The sequence below is a fragment of the Oryctolagus cuniculus genome, chromosome 14, assembly GCF_051225735.1.
Source record: "Oryctolagus cuniculus isolate XC-2025 breed Fujian yellow rabbit chromosome 14, ASM5122573v1, whole genome shotgun sequence".
NCBI lineage: Eukaryota > Metazoa > Chordata > Mammalia > Lagomorpha > Leporidae > Oryctolagus > Oryctolagus cuniculus.
In genome coordinates this window covers 31,429,610-31,447,791 of record NC_142880.1, presented here as the reverse complement: position 1 = coordinate 31,447,791, position 18,182 = coordinate 31,429,610, and the positions used below count along the sequence as shown (strand labels likewise).

Genomic DNA, 18,182 nt, shown 5'->3' with positions numbered 1-18,182 from the left:
TATAGTATCTCTTCAGCATTTGGCAAAGAAGGTAAATTTTAAAAAAGAGGTAGAAAGGAGAGGTTATTGGCCAGAAAGGACAGAAGCTGTACATAACAACAAAAGCAACCTCAGATTGAAGCCTGAAGCTAATGCATCCAAAAGCCATGTAACAGGAGTCAGACAATTTCAGGTGTTCAGTGCTAAAAGTTATCCAAGCTGAGAAATAGCCCTTGACCACATGGTAAGATATCATGGAAAAAAGTTCCTATAAACAGGAAATAAACAAGCCTAAAAATAATTGTTTAACTCTTCTATATATACCCACCTTTTTAAATATATACACAAAAAGACTATGATGGAATGGTTTATGATATATACAAGGGGCTTCAAAAAATATGTAGGAAAATGGAACTAAAAGATAATGTATACTTTGCATGAACTATCTGAAGTCTCCTCATATTCAAGTAGAGAAAAGGTAGTAACTTTGTAAAGTACATATCACATCATTAATTTCCATCATAAGGGGCTAAATAATCTGTACAGTTTCACAAAGATAATTTAGCCCAACAGAATAATTTGCCGAACTATTCTCTAAGGATTATCAGTCATTTATAATTATTTTACCAAGAATTATCTGTTCATTTTTTTAATTAGAATAAGGTTGACACAATAACTAAATTAACAATTTTATGCCTTCAGGAATGAAAAGCTCTTTAACTTCAAAGCAATAATATTGTGGTTAAAAAGACTTTTCTAACTTATCCTCAAAATACACACTAGGTGTCTTCAAAAAGTTCACAGAAAATAGGTATAATGAAATATCTATGCATGGATTTCAAGTTGGTATAACAACAATAATTTTTTTTTAATGAGCAAGAAACAGCTTCGATGCATCAGTTCCCTTCCCGACATGCCCACAACAGCCAGCACTGTGCCAGGCTGAGGCTGGGAGCCAGGAAGTCACTCCAGGTCTCCTGTGTAGACGGCAGGAACCCAGCCACAGGGGCCAGCACTGCCTTCTCCCAGAGTCTGCATTATTAGCAGGAAGCTGGAGTCAGGAGACAAAGCTGTGTATCAACCAGGGAACTACAGTAGGAGACATGGTTATCTTCACTTCTCTCCTAAACATTCACCTTTAAATAGATCTTTAAATTCCATTTTCTGCTATTTGAAGTATCTTCACATATGTGTTTTAACGAAATTACTTTAGATTTAACTTTTTTTTTAACTTTTAATTGATAAATATAAATTTCCAAAGTACAGTTTATGGATTACAATGGCTTTTTCCCCCAATAACTTCCCTCCCACCCGCAACCCTCCCATCTCCTGCTCCCTCTCCCCTCCCATTCACATCAAGATTTCATTTTATATACAGAAGATCAATTTAGAATATATTAAGTAAAGCTTTAAACAGTTTGTATCCCCACCAAAACACAAAGTGTAAAATATTGTTTGAGTACTAGTTATAACATTAATTCACATTGTATAACACATTAAGGATAGAGATCCTACATGAGGAGTAAGTGCACAGTGACTCCTGTTGTTGACTTAACAAACTGACACTCTTGTTTACGGCATCAGTAATCACCCTAGGCTCTTGTCATGAGTTGCCAAGGCTATGGAAGTATTCTGAGTTCGTCGACTCCGATCTTATTTAGACAAGGTCATAGTCAAAGTGGAAGTTCTCTCCTCCCTTCAGAGAAAGGTACCTCCTTCTTTGATGACCTGTTCTTTCCACTGGGATCTCACTCACAGAGATCTTTCATTTAGGTCTTCTTCTTCTTCTTTTTTTTTTTTCCAGAGTGTCTTGGCTTTCCATGCCTAAAATACTCTCATGGGCTTTTTAGCCAGATCCAAATGCCTTAAGGGCTGATTCTGAGGCCAGAGTGCTGTTTAGGACATCTGCCATTCTATGAGTCTGCTGTGTATCCTGCTTCCCATGTTGGATCGTTCTCTGCCCTTTTTATTCTATCAGTTAGTATTTGAAAACACTATTCTTGTTTATGTGATCCCTTTGACTCTTAGTCCTATCATTATGATCAATTGTGAACTGAAATTGATCACTTGGACTAGTGAGATGGCATTGGTACATGCCACCTTGATGAGATTGAATTGGAATCCCCTGGCACATTTCTAACTCTACCGTTTGGGGCAAGTCAGATTGAGCACGTCCCAAATTGTACTAGATTTACCTTTAACAGTGCCAGTAGACATAGTGAAAAGCTCTTTCTTAAATAAAATTCTAGAAAAATTCCTAATCTTAAATTCATTTCCTAAATACAAACACTGTTTATTGAAATGTATCTAAAATTCTGCCTAATTAAGATATAAGAAATTAAATCTTCTACCATATTATCAAATATTTATTACCCTTATTACTTTTTTGCTCATTGCTTCATCATCATAATTAAGAAATAATGATCTATTATAACTAATTTTGCTTTCATTATACCCTGAAAACAAATTCTTCGTAGGTCATAATATATTTGATTTTTACATACGCTTTTAAAGGTACTAATTTTTAATTTTACCACATTACATTTTTCAACACCAATATGTTGCTTTGAGTATTTATTAAAATAAATTACCAAACTCACTATAAAATCCTTGAAGGTATTAACCCTTACAATTTTAGACATGTAGTAAACATACTTTGATGAATAAAAGAATAGATTATCCGGGAGCAACAGAAATGATAATAGAAAAAAAGGAGTAATTTAATAATTTATACTGTATTCCTTCACCAAATAGCACATGAATTGAGACACAGAGTATTTCACTGTGCAGGAATTGAGAAATTCTGCCAGCCATCACCAGCCATTTTGTGGTATGTACTTAACTCTACTGTTTAGAGCAAGGTTTCTCAATCTCCATACTACTGAAAATTTTGCTAGATAATTCTTGCTTATGGGAGGCTGTCCTATACACTGTAGGGATAGTTAGCATCTGAAGCTAATGTCTCTAGACATTGTGAAATGTCCTCTGTAGGACAAAATCATCCTTGGTGAGAACTACTGATTTAGAGATGGGTGAAATGTCAATGGTCAAAGTCAACAGTCAAAGAGGAAGACATCAAAACTTAGAGAGCAGTGTTAAGAATCTCAATATGGCTGTGAAGAACAGCTCTCTAATGCAGGGTAGTCCTGTGCATCTATTCCTCTGAACAGTAGTCTATAATAATAATTATCCCTTTGTCTTGTACAAGTGATATGTGAACCATAACTTGTTAGTTCCTTTAATACATCTGGCCAGCTTTAAAGATTTCAAATACCTTTCCAAGAGCTAACCCCATGATCCTACTTTAGTTAATTTTCTTACCACCACAGGACAATGTAACTGAACAACAAAAAATAGATGATTAATTAATTATATTATATGAGAACTATTGGCTGAGTCAACTGAGGTAAAATTTCAACAGATGAAATGGCATGCCCATATCCAACACCAAAAGGAAATGAGTGCATAATTATGTGTAGCTATTGTCCTAATACAGACAGGCACATAAAAGGCTTATTAACAAGCATGTTGCTTTGTGTCTGAACAAAATAAGGATAGGCTAAATCTTTAAAATAGTGTCTTCATTAGGTTCTCTGAATTCAATATATACTATTAATCACCTTCAGTGTTTGTAAGTACTAAAAAACACAACAAGGCTTCTCAAAACTCCTTTAAAATTTTATGCAACAGAAACAAAAAAGGAGCTGATTTAATAGCACATAATAGAAGACATCCCTGCCTCAAGAGAAAACAGCCCAATAAAAACTCAAACTTTTCTACTTCTTGCTCTGACTTCAATGACTATTATCTCCATTGTTCAGTCTTCATATTCCCAAAATGGTTCTGCCAATGAATTTTGAGAATGAAATATGATTTAAAAATTATTCTAATATAAGATCTTAGCAATAACTGGGCAAATGAATATGTAATATCACACAGAACTTTGATTTTTCAGAATTATCTAAAGAAGTGATGATAATCAGAAGAATTAACATACTTCTCAAAACATGTTACCTTGGTCAAACTAACTTAATTTTCTTTTCATTACTTGGAAAAATTTTTTGGAATTTTAAATCTGATAAAGTACAAAGCAACAACAGTACTAATACTTAAACTGTTTTCATGTTCTAAATACTTACATTATTTGCAAACTCTCTGCTGTTAAATTATTCCACATGATTTCATTTGCATGAAGGTTTTCATTTTCTTCTAATAAGGAAGTATCAAACTCAATTTCTTGTTCTTTAGCAGCTGTTGTTCTAGCAAAGAATGTCAAATAATTTTCATTAATTAAGTATACTATCTTAATATATCTTATTACACAGCAGTATTTGTTGGTAATTGTAAATTATTTTAACAAAGTCAACACAAATAATATAAATCAAATTAAATTCTAACTGTGAAAATCATAGTCATGCAACTTTAGCCATAGTTCACTCATTTGTAGTAAGCAGATATTATCTGCTTACTCCTGTCACAATGGCAATAAGTATAAAAATTAAATTCTTGCATTCAAAAATCATTAGCACATAATAAAGTTTAACACACATGCTAAACCACTATATTATTATATAAATGTTAATAAGAAAATAAGCAATTGTACAATAATACTTGACAAACTTTTAAATATCATGTAAATCAGTTATTACTGAGAAAGGACTTTGAAAATCAAAAGCAGATTAATCTGAAATATTCTATGTCTTAATGAATTCTGAAATACTATTTATTATTTGGTTGAGAAATAATAAATACTGTCAAAAGTTCTTAAAGAGAAATGAACAATCATACCTGTGAACATCTATGAAATCATTGTATTCTGTAGTAGGATCTATCTGTTCAACAGATAACTGAATTTCTTTATGGACATTCACTATTTCCTCTGTAACAAGACTGGTTATCTGGCTGTATTCATCAAATATACCTTTCCTAAAAACAAAAATAAAATGTTACAGCATTTTTATGGATTTATTAACAGAAATGAAATCCCTAAAGGAATCAGAACAATCAATATCAATATTGACTGCTGGTAGCTTCACATACCTCCTTATTTCATATACCTGGAGAATAAAACATAGGGATTATAAAAATGTTCAAATTAGCAGGCGGCACTGTGGCACAGCAGGTTGAGCTGCTGCCTGAGACACTTGCATCCCATAATGGGCCTGTTCGAGTCCTCGCTGCTCCACTTCCAATCCAGCTCCCTGCTGGTGCACCTGGAAGAGCAGCGGAGGATGGCCCAAGTGCTTGGGCTCCTTTATCCACATGAGAGACAGAGATGAAGCTCCTGGCTGCAGGCTTTGGCTTGGCCCTGCCTGGTTATTGTAACTATTTGGGAAGTGAACCAGCAGATGAAAGATCTCTGTCTCTCCTTCTCTCTCTGTAACTCTGCTTTTCAAATAAAATAAATAAATCTTTTAAAAATATATAAATTAATAATTTACACCTGGCATAATAAAATAATTGCAACTGATTATATAGAATAAGGCATTATTTTTTCAAACAGATATTCTATTTGTTGATTACTTTCTTTTTTTTTTTTTTTTAAACTTAACGTTCTATTTTTTTTTTTTTTTTTTTTTTTTTTTTTTTTTTTTTGACAGGCAGAGTGGACAGTGAGAGAGAGACAGAGAGAGAAAGGTCTTCCTTTTGCCGTTGGTTCACCCTCCAATGGCCGCCGCTGCAGCCGGCGCACCGCGCTGATCCTGGCAGGAGCCAGGAGCCAGGTGCTTTTCCTGGTCTCCCATGGGGTGCAGGGCCCAAGCACCTGGGCCATCCTCCACTGCACTCCCTGGCCATAGCAGAGAGCTGGCCTGGAAGAGGGGCAACCGGGACAGAATCCGGCGCCCCAACCGGGACTAGAACCCGGTGTGCCGGCGCCGCAAGGTGGAGGATTAGCCTATTGAGCCACGGCGCCGGCCTGTTGATTACTTTCTATTTTTAAATATTCTTATACAAAGTTTGGATCTATAGCACAGAACTCTGATGGACTCTTCTCTCTTTAATATACACTTCCAGTGTCTACCACTCCAAAGAGCCTACTTCTTGGCTCTTCTCTGTATACTTAGCTCAACTGGTTCTATTCCTTCAGTGACATCTAAATCTCCTCCAGACCTCAAGTCAGTTACAAAAATGTCATCAAAATTATTAGCCTGGGGCCAGCACTTTGGCACAGTAGGTTAAACCTCTGCCTTTGGTGCTGGAATCCCATATGGGTGCCAGTTCTTGTCTCAACTGCTCCTCTTCCAAGCAAGCTCTCTGCTGTGGCCTGGAAAGCAGTGGAAGATGACCCAAGTGCTTGGGCCCCTGCACCCATGTGGGAGACCAGGAAGAAGGTCCTGGCTCCTAGATTTGGATCAGCCCAGCTCATGCCATTGCGGTCATTTGGGGAATGAACCAAGCTGATAGAAGACTTGCTCTCTCTCTCCCTCTCTCAGTCTATAACGCTCTCTCTCAAATAAATAAATCTTTAAAAAATTTAAAATTAAAAAAAATTATTAGCCTGATCTAAGAAACAAAAAATGCAAAAAGCTATTTTTTCACAAAGACCAGAGGTCCTAGTTAAAAATACTATGCTGTGAAAATACACCCCTGGTTGTTAGAGGCCTCAACAACAGTGTACAAGGACAGGCTTATCTTGCATATAAATACAAGGCAGGGCCTGTTTTTCTTTTCCAGAATTATTGCTCATAAGAAAGTAATCCTTACAAAGACTTTCTTATGATGAAATTCCCCTCAATAGCTTTATTTTAGGAGAGCACTGGATAAAACTGAAAGCTTTAAACTATTTCAGGCAATGTTAGCTTCAAATGTTACAGAAATATCTGATGAGACACTATTTTAAGAAGAGGGAAAGGATAGGAAATTTAATACAGATTTAGTCACTATCGCAGGGGTTATAACCTCATAAATGAAAGTACTAAATGTTATTAATGTGAACTAGCCTATCTAGCCAACTCTTAAAATCGAACAATTCAGTGAATAGTTATGATGTGAAGATCATTAATATTCACCTGCAAGGCAACTGACAGGGAGAGGAAAAAACCTAATATTATACGGAGGGGTACTTATCACATAGGATCCAATTCCAGTGATGCATCATGCTAGATGTAAAATAATGTATTCCAAACTAAATAAAATATACTTGCAAAATGACTGTCTCACAAAGACATTCTGGTGATGACAAAGACATTTTAACTGAAAATTCACATGAACAGTTTGAAAAAATACTGATTCATGAAATGAAAACCAGAAAGGAAATACTTCTAAATCAAAACTGTGTAACTCAGAGTAAGTAACTACATGTATGGGTTAAAGTTGTAGTATTAAATTATAATATTATATTATATTATTATAAGTAGACATTTTGCAATTTTAATCAATACTGGAAAGTTTATACATTCAAGTTGATTAAAAACTCTTCATTTCATCCTCTTATGGTGAATATACACAAAACACCTTAAAACAGTCTCACTACACACAAGTAAATATCTAGTTTTCTTTCAACTTTTGCATAAAGAGAAGCAAAAGCAAGTCATGCAGATTCTGAAAGGCAGTAGAGAAAATTCAACCTCCTACTTTTCAGAATTCTGTAAGTCATTATTAACCAAGAAACACTGGGATGCTATCTCCCTTATCTTAAATATTTGTATGTAAATGAAATAACAACTGCATAAGGACACCAGATTGTACTGTATTTGTTATGGCACCAATGGAAACAATGAAGCCATTTTATTAAGGTTAATTAATGTCAGGGTAATATTGGATCAGGTGTTGGGCTTTTTTAAAGAAATTTCCCTTTTGATTAACTATGAAAACATGCAATGTGCAGTCCAGCACAATCTGGGAAGTTTTACAAAAAAGGGCATTTCCCAAATCCAGCTTTTGCTGTCACAGGATGTCCCTTTTTGTTAAGCAGCCTAACTCCAATCGCGGCCTCTGACTCCACACGGCCTTCTCTGTGTGTCCCTCTGTGTCCTCTCCTCTTCTAATGACTCCAGTCACTGTATTTAAGGACTATCCTAAACCCAGGATTATTTCATCTTGCGATAATTAAATGGTTACATCCACAAAGATCCTAACTCTAAATAAGATAACATCCTGAGAATCTAGGTACCCATGAGTTTTGGGAGTATGCTATTCAACTCAAAAAATCAGTCTCAAGAAAAGAGTGCTGGATTGGTCAAAAGACCTCACTTGGAGTTCCAGATCTGCCACCTTGTAGCTTTGTGATCTTGGGACAGTCCCAACGTGGCTGACACAAATATATCCTGAATATAACCTGTTCTGCCCAACTCTCCAGAATACTAAAAAGAACAAGTGAGCAAATGGATAACTGCACATAGAAGTACTGTGCAAACTACAACTTGTTATATAAATGGAATGGTTTGTTTTAGAAATTACTATTTTACCTTTAATTATTGTTTTAGCACCTATTAATTTATTCAATATTCAGGCTTGTCTTAAACCATAACTGTAAAATTTTCACAATCATCCTTCATGCTAATAAACTACAACATTTCAAAATACACTATACCTAGGAGCTCACATGCTAATTTATAAAATTACAGAAAATTAACTAGAATTCAAAAACCTGCATTTAACTAGCCCAAGTTCCTTCTCTCAAAATTCACTATTTGTGAACTTTATCTCCACCTGAGCAATACTCTGTCCCTTCTCCAATTCTCCTGCACTACCAGGCCATTTCTCCTCCCTCTTCCCAATTCCAGCTCCACATCCACAGCAACTCTAACAGTGAAGAACTCCCCTGCATATATTTTCAATGAATCAAAATTGAATGTAGTCATTTGGAAAGCACTAAACGAGTCAACAAATGAGAGAAGTCCACCTCAGTGTGTATGGCCAATATATGCACATCTTATTTAATGATTATGCTATATATATTTCATTTAGTGATTGAAGTATACTCTTCCTTGGAGGAAAGAACTGTGGCTGACTCATCTTTACATCTCAAACCATCAGGCAAAATGCACTGCATACAGCAAACATTCAACAAAAATTTATAGATTTTTTCATCTCATACAGAAAAAAGGAACAGAAAGTTAGAAAATAAATTTTCAAATAAATTATTTCCTTGAGACTTCTTAATTGTTCAAGATTTGAATTCCCAGCCTTCTGGAGTCTGATACTTCTTAACACTTGTCATCTAACAAATATTTTTCCATTTAAATCCAGAACAAAACAAAAACACAGGAGAGAAGTGCCATTCTCAGTGCTAGCTACTGGTTATGAGCACAAACTGAAGGGACACCAAAAGTAAAAGTCAAGAACGACCAAGGCCAAAGAGATCTGAGGCACCCACTGGGCTGGGTCAATAACAGAGCTTATGAAGCAAAATCCACTTAAGATAAAATGGGTAGGATCATTTTATAAAGGGACTTCATGATGAATAAGAAACATATCTTACAGTGCTTTTATCATTTCTTCTTGCATCTTTTGTAAGGAGTCCAGAAGCAGAGGAAGTGTAGTATCATAATACTGATTCTGATGAAGCTGTGCCCCTCTCAACGCCAACACATACTGGTTATGTAACATATGAAGCTTCATGGTGGCTTTGTCATAACGTTCCTTGGCTTTTTCTGTTTCCTTCCCTAAAGAAAACATTGAAAAAGTTAGCAAGGAAACAAATTTTATCTTCACTATACTGTATGTGGGTTACCACTACTTTATGTTATTGCACACATTTTATGAAAAACAACAAAATTTTACTGAATACTCTATGCTCAGCTTTATACAAAATACTATTTATTTATCATATTTAGCATGGAAACTGCTACAAAGGAAACAAAGTTAGAGGAAATTTTGTGGAGAAAATAGATTTGAAAGATGAGTCATATCTGGAAAAGTACAAGACAGAATAGGCAATAATTCTTCCCTCTCACCTTCCCCTTTTCCCTACATTTGTTCCTTTTTTTCATCTAATGATTATAAACTGAACTCTACTAGGAACTGTGCTAAACACTGAGAATTCAATACATAGCAAAACCGAGCCTCTGACATTCAGCTTGATGAAATGGAATATTGAGTGAATACATAGAAATAAGCAATGTTATATAAGTGGGAGAGAGAGAAAGTTTCTAAGATGATAAGGAAATATGACTTTACAACTTACCATCAAAAAACTCAAATGAAATGAATATCATGAGACAAAAACTATCCATGAATTTCAAAATGTTTTTGCACTAAAATAAATTTGTACTAACATTTCACAAGAGGTTCCAGTATGAGGCACTAGGAAGAAGGAAGGTATCAGTATGAAAGGAGCCCCTGTCCCAGCAACATGAATTCTGCTAAAATTGAAGCAAGAACAAACATCCGATTTATGGTGAAGCTTGGATGAAAGAACTGTGAAATCATTGATGCTTTATGATACTTTGAGGATGACAAAGCCCACCCAGAATTAGCAATTAACAATGGATAGTGTGTTTGAAGAAGGGACAATAATGATGTTTAAAATGAAGCCCGCAGCAGCACACCATCCACACCAATTTAGAGGAAAAAAATTAACCTTGTTCATGTTCTAATTTAAAAAAAAAATGTTTAATGGTAGACATAACAGCCAACACCATAGACATCTCAACTGGCTCAGCTTACACAATTCTGACTGAAAAGTTAAAGTGGCGCAAACTGTCTGCTTAGTAGGATCCAGAACTGTTGTACCCACATCAGCTGCAAACAAAAGCAGTTTTCAATGGAAATTTTGAACATGTGAGATCTAGATCCTGAAATATTTCTTTGAAAAAAATGTAACAGGAGAGGAAACACAGCATTACCAGTATGATCCTAAGACAGAGCACAATCAAAGCAATGGCTACCAAGAGACAGAAATGCTCTTGTCAAAGCAAAATCAGACCAGTCAAGAGCAAAGGTCTTGGCAAACATTTTTTGGAGTGTTTAAGGCATTTTGATTGTTGACTTTCTGAAGGGTCAAAGAACAAAAACATCTGCTTATTAGGAGAGTATTTTGAGAAAGATAGCCAAAGTCGTAGCAGAAAAACACCTGGAAAAGCTTCACCAGAGAATGCTGCTCCAGCACAGCAATGCTCCTACTCCTTCCTCTCACCAGGGAAGGGTAATTTGTGAGAGTTAAAAAAAACAAACAAACAAAAAAAAAAAAAAAACAGGAAATCATTATCATCTACCTTCCAGTTCTGATTTGGCTCCTTCTGACTTATTTGTTTCTAAATTTTAAAAAAATCTTTAATGGGCACTCACTTTTCTTCAATTAATAATGTCAAACATTGTATTGACATACATTCCCAGGACCATTACTTTTTTAGGAGTGGACTGACTACATAGCTGGTATCATTGCTTACAAAAGTATGTCAACCCTGATGGAGTTTATGTAGAGTGATAAGGTTTACTTTTTTTTTTTACTTCTTTTAATTTCTTTCTCCTATGTGATTTTTGAGTCCCCTTGTGTGGGTAGGGCAATTCTTAGCACTGCATGACCGAAAATCAAACAGAGCAATTTAGACAATATGGCAAGTCTGGGAAATCCTGATAATGTAATGAATTAAAATTTTTTGTGGTTTCTTTATTAAAATCATTGAGAAACTATTTATATGGGCCAGCGTTCTGGCAGAGTGAGTTAAGCTACTATCTTCAAGGCCAGAATCCCACAGAGAACACTGGTTCAAGTCCCAGGTACTATGCTCCCAATCCAGCTTCCTGTTGATATGCCTGGAAAGGCAGCAGATGATAGCCTAAGTGCTAACACCATTATCACCCATGTAGGAGACCTGGATGGAGTTCTAGGTTCCTGGTTTCAGCCTGGATCAACTCCAACTACTGAAGCCATTTGGCAAGTGAACCAGTGAATAGAAGATATCTTTCTCCCTCCTCCCTTTCCTCTTTTTTTTCTCTCTTTCTCTTTCTTCCACCCTCCCATCTTCCCTTCCTCCCTCCTTCTCTGCATTTCAAGTAAAAAAAATTTTTTTAAGTATTTACAGATTACCAATGTAAGTGAATACATAATAAGTAAAATTTAAGCAGAGCTTAAGCTTTTGATGCAAACAGAAAAAAAGTATTTCTTGTCACTTTGGGTGCAGGAAATAAATTTTACAAAATATTTATTAATTTCTGCCCTCCCTCCAAGGACATACTCCAAATAAATCCTCTCCCTAAAAACAGATCTTGCATTGAGAACTGTTGATGCCTCGGCTGTCATTCTACTTGGGCTCAGCAATCATGTCAGTGGTTCCAATTTAAAAGTCTCTCCAGTCAAAACGCAGGGAAATCTAAGAATGTCTGCCAAGAAAGGAAACTTCAGGCCCCCAGACCATGCCCAGTCAGAGCAACTGAATAAGAAATACAGTTTGCTTGCATTTCCTTGCACTGGATGATACATTTGATGACACGAACCAGTATATAATCATACAAATATTTAAATGTATAACAAGTATAAAATAATTCTCATTACTATGAGGTATACTACATGATTTGCTAAAAATTATATTGCAGTTGAATTTTGAATTTTCTAAATGTTTATCAGACTTCAAATAAACTTCTTCCCTCAGTAATATAAAACCCTGGAGAAGTTTACTCATTTTCTGCAACACTTGAGATAATTTTATTAATTTAGTAATTTTTAATCACTCAATTATCAAGGTAATCACTCAATAATACTAATCATGGATGACTTTTAACATTCTCAGGAATATTCTCCCAGATGTACCATGATAATGTTTCACAAATAATATACACACCATTTTTGTCCATGAATATTGCTACTCAGCATCCTTCTCGCAGAAATGTATTTCAAGAGTCAATGCAGTTAACACATCAACAGGCAGCCCCAGAGCCTTCACCTAAAACCACCAGCACATTCCCCTCCTACCCAAACAGATCAGGAGGAAACTGATAAAGTGCAAGATCCCTGGTGCCTACCAGACCATATCAGAATCAATTTTTGGCTAGAATCCAAGTCATGTTAGTGCCTGAAGTAGAGTGGAACTTCACTAACCTCTGCTACAGAGGCTGCTACAGCAGGCTGGTACTACACTGAGGCCTTTTCCAATGTTTTTGTTTTTGAGTTAAGCTAGTTTCAGTGTCTACAACTTGAAATTGAACAAATTAGTTCTGATAACAGACTGACAATTATCCAGACAGCAGACAATTATCCAGATAAATTAATTTCAACTGAAAAAATATTTTCTACAGTCTACATAGTCATAATAAAAAAATAAAACAAGCAATTACTAGGCAACAGTATTAGAGTAGTATGTTCTAATTTGTTCATTTTTAATGTCAGTTAAACATGTACTTAATGAATTCAGCAAGTACCATATTTAAAGTCACATTTTTAAGAACTATTACTTTTTTATATGAACTCTATTATTCCTAATTTCTCAAATTTTTGAGTGTAATGTCAGTAGTCATGCTCTACACAAAATATTTTCATGGAGACATTTAAACCGCTGAAACCACCCATTTGTCTTTATATTTGCACAGATTTTGAAATGGCGCACTACCCATCTGTCTTTCTAACTGGTGCTGGTTGATTCATTAAATATACAACATTCAACTCGCCATGATTTGATAATGCAAAATTACATTAAAAATGTTAAGACTTCCCAAATACTATTTTTTTCTTTATTAAGTATAGACTATGACAACCTGAAAACTATTTTAGCTAAAATTACTAACAGCTTCTATCAGTCATTAACAAGACTTAGGAAAAAAAATATGCCTCTGGAAACATTCAATGCAAAATCCACTCATTAAAATAATATAATAATAATAATAATTCCTTCAAAAACACTAAGTTTAAAGTAGAATTTGTACGTAAGTCAATATTTTGGGGGGATGGGCATGTTATAGATCACAGATACTTCTGTATTTGGATGTAAGATGTTGCACTTGCATTCTCTCTCTCTCTCTCCCCTTCCCTCTTTCCCTCTCTTGCAGGTATGGACAGAGTTTTGAAAACACACTCATTTGCCATGATTTGGAAAAGGATTCTACTGTACTTTTTCCTGATTTGCTTTAAAAGGAATAGAGTCCCATAGAGACTACATTATATTAGTAAATTGCAAAAAATGTTAATACCATCTGAAAACAAATTTTTCAATTCCTTTTCAGTCATCAAAATTATTTCAAAAAACTACCTAAAACAAGTTCAGAACATCTCACATCACTGGTATATTTCTTAACTTATCAATAACTACATATGAGTTTAAAGTTAACGTGAAGTACACAGAGCATAAATCCTTAATGACACAGAAGCGTTATCTCTTAGTGTGGGGCTTTAACAATGAGAGGCACTGAAGCAGGGCACAGAGTTGTCCTACATGTCAATTAACAGGGAGGAAAACATCCAATCTTTCCTCCTCTGCATAATGAAATTCACAAAGAGATTGAATTATAATTTTTTGCCACTACTTGTTGACAATGTTTAATGTTTTGTAATAACAGAGTGTGCATACAGCATGTCATGCCATCAACAGTATTATGAAGCTGGCAAAACTCAATTATGTAAGTTTGACATTTACACAAGATAGGCTAGACTACTCATTAAGCATGCCTAGAAAGTCAAGTACTTTTGGAATAGTAAGGTAGAAAGTCTCCTGACAATGATTAAGAAGTAATTGCTCTCCATATGTAAAGTACCTAAATGCAGAGTGCCTTGATGGGATAACTAAACAGTCTGGCCTCTTACATATTTCCAGCCTTTCAAAATATTCTTCCTCAACTTTGTAATTTTACTTATTATGCTATAATTGCTATTGTAAGCATACTAAGTAAGAAGGAACTGAGCAGGAATTCATTTTAACTTATGAAGTACTTGGGCCAAAGGTACACCAATGTTTTTTCACGTGGAAATTAAATCAAGAGTGACAGGTTCTGATCAGAACATCTTATGTTAGTCTTGACATCTCTTTGATCAACTATGCAACACAAAACAAATCATTTAATCTAAATTTTAGCTTATAATTGTTAAATCTGGGAGTTGATTAAGTTGTGAGACACATAAAATGGCAGAAAATTGTGAAAATTCAGTTACTAGTTAAGGCTAAAAAGCACAGAATTTGGAAAGCCCAAAAAAACCTTTGTGATCATATGTTCTTATGAAACATTTTAAAATACAATAGGTATGGGGCCAGCGCTGTGGTGTAGCAGGTAAAGCCACCATCTGCAGTGCTAGCATCCGTATGGGCCACAGTTCAAGTTCCAGTTGCTCCATCTCTGATCCAGGTCCCTGCTAGTGCCCTGGGAAAGCAGTAGAAGATGGCCCAAGTCCTTGGGCCCTGTGCCTGTGTGGGAGATACAGAAGAAGCTCCTGGATCCTGGCATCAGATCAGCGTGGTTCCAGCCATTTCAGCCATCCGGAGAGTGAACCAGCGGATGAAGACCTCACTCACTCTTTCTCTCTCTGGCTCTACCTCTCGGTAACTCAGCTTTTCAAATAAATAAATAAATCTTTTTAAAAAATAATATGTACACCCATAACTTCCTACTTTTAATAAACTTCCTGGCAAAAGAAAATTTCACAAAAATATATTTGCAGCAATACTGATACACCAGGCATTTCTTCTTTATTTTTGTTTTTTTAATTTTAGCTTCCAAATATAAGAGAGAACATGCAGTATATGTCTTTCTGTGTCTGGATTATTGCACTCCAGTTACATCCATTTTGATGCAGATGGTAGAATTTCATTCATTTTTTACAGCTGAATAATGTTCCAATGTATATTTACTCCACATATGAGTTTTATTACTGCAATAAAGTGCTTTTTTGCTGGTTTTTCTCAAAAAAAAAAGAGTAAGCTCTTCATTGCAGTGTAATCATCACCTTACATATAGCAATTGCTACATTAAATTGACCTAACAGTATTTCAATAACCTGTAAACAGAATGATAAGCCAAAAAATCTATATTCTATTAGTGTAGCAAAGCTGTGGATAAAGGAATACAGAGTAGCTGGGACAATGGCAGCAGCGTAATTCCCAGACTCCCATATATCATCTAAGAATATAACAAAGAACAAAAAGAAAAACAAATAAAAATCCATGCAGTCAGCATAACTAATAAGCACAGAAGGTCCAAATTTTAACTTGACCATGAATAGAAAAATAAACCCTAAATCTCTACTAATGATCTTCCCTCCATCCCTTTCTAAGCCTTCATGAAAACCAAGGGCAGTTCTAAATAAAGGAAGAAGGCAGGTGTGGGGTAGGGGAAACATGAATATAATGGATATAAGGAGAAAAGAGAAGGCAGCAGCATGCTTAAGATTGATTTAAAAACACCACCAGGAAAAAGAAAGCCCACTCTACATGTGAATATACTTAGGTAACATTTCAGAGGGAGAAATAGTTAAACTGAGAACATTTAGAAACTGTGAACTATGAAAAAAAAAAGAAACTATCAAATGAAAACACATATAAATAGAATCATGAAGAATATGAGATTTCATCCTACTTGCAAGCCACAGTTTCATGGATGCTCACAGAAGACACAAGGTTCCCGGACAGAGGCAAAAAATAGTTTACTATGCACAGCAGTATCAGTAGCTACCATATCATCATTTAGGGTAGAAAGCCTGGTGACAACAGACAATCTAGTAGAAAATATTTTCATCATACATAACAAATAAAGGGTTATTAACTGTAAAACATACAGAACTCATAAAATTTTAAGGAAAAAATATCAAAAACTCAACAGAATAAAAGAATGGTAGCTTTGTGCAAGAAAGGGAAATAAAGAAAACAGAGTTCACTAAGTATACAGTTTTTACAGTTCTGACTTTTGTTTCCATTGGAATTTCACATAGAATTTAACAAAATTAATAGGGCAAGAGAGGTGAAATATTTTTAAATGGGAAATAAGAGAAACAAATGAGTCAAACTGTTCTTCCAGTGAAAAATATAACCACACTAAAAGGAGCAGAGAAGAATTAATGCAAGTTAACAATGAAAAACATCATTTGTCTACAACTCAAGACTAAAATAAAAAAAAAAAGGAAAGGAAAGAACATGTTCTAAGCAAATACCAAACTGTAGCTTATAAGCTTCATTTTTCAGAGGCATGACTTGGCAATAATAACATTATTTTCCAAGTATTCTAGCATGCAGCAATTAAGTAAATACATCATAAATAACAGAAGCAAGGTTTCTCACTGTCAGAGAAAGAAGCTGTAAATATGTAAATAGGAAAAGATGAAATGAACTTATGGTTTGGGCTGGAATAGGAAGCATCAATGTGAACCCCCTAGTCTTATTACAGACAACAATAAATATTGATGAATCAAAATACTGGGAAAGAAAGCACAGAAGTATGTGTGTAGATTTGCTTATTTCCTATTCCTATCCATTGAAAGGGCCTACTACAAAGACACTCCAGTAGCAGTAAACACCCAGAGCACACATACTGTTTTTTAAACATGACTCTCCAGTAAAAGGAACTAGGACTCCTTGGAGAAATTGGAGCAAGACAAGTATAAGATGAGCTAGAAAAGAAGACAAAAGAACAAGTTTGCAGTGGCTCCTGGCAGCCAAATCTGAACATAATTGTATATAATGATAGGATGGGGCTGGCACTGTTGTATTGCAGGTTAGGCCACCGCCCGCAGTGGCAGTATCCTATCTGGGCACTGGTTCATGTCCTGGCTGATCCACTTTCAATCCAGCTCCCTGCTGATGTGCCTAGGAAACCAAAGGAGGATGTTCCAAGTACTTGAAAAACCCAGAAGCAGCTCCTGGCTCCTGGCTTCAGTCTGACCCAACCCCAGCAGTTACAGAAATTTAGGGAGGGAACCAGAGGATGGAATCAATCAATCAATCTCTCTCTCTCTCTCTCTCTCTCTCTAATTCTGGCTTTCAAATAAAAATAATATAAATCTAAAAAAAAAAAAAAAAGGAAAAGTTTGTAACCCATGAATAAAAATAAGAATCCATGAGTTCACACTGATACAGTAAAATAATACATAAACTTAAAAAGCAAATCAAAGAAAGAAAAGCCCTTTCTTACATTAAAATATATATAATATATATATATACACACATTAAAAGCATGATGGAATTAGAAAATTAGACGTGAAAACTAGTGGGTAAAACTTGAGGATTAATACCACATTTGCATGATGTCAAAATTTTCCCTACAAAATATTTATTAACTATAAAGGGAAATAAAACCATAATTTTACGGTGGAAAAATTAGAGACCTACCACCTTAACGAAATAAAC

The 18,182-nt window shown here is 35.2% G+C and overlaps 1 protein-coding gene across 29 annotated transcripts in view; it reads right to left on the bottom strand.

Moving 5' to 3' along the window:
- Positions 1–18,182, bottom strand: part of FER (FER tyrosine kinase) — a 428,569-nt gene that overhangs the window by 330,583 nt on the left and 79,804 nt on the right. For all 29 annotated transcript variants that reach the window (XR_011381953.2, XR_016220600.1, XR_016220599.1 and 26 more), the window contains 3 exons: positions 9,404–9,587; positions 4,768–4,905; positions 4,119–4,238 (listed from right to left, as the gene is read on the bottom strand). Coding sequence is in view for 23 of the 29 variants with exons in the window: in XM_070056512.2 (XP_069912613.1) it covers positions 4,119–4,238; positions 4,768–4,905; positions 9,404–9,587 (442 nt within the window). In the remaining 6 variants the exon portion in view is untranslated. The remainder of the gene's footprint in view (positions 1–4,118; positions 4,239–4,767; positions 4,906–9,403; positions 9,588–18,182) is intronic.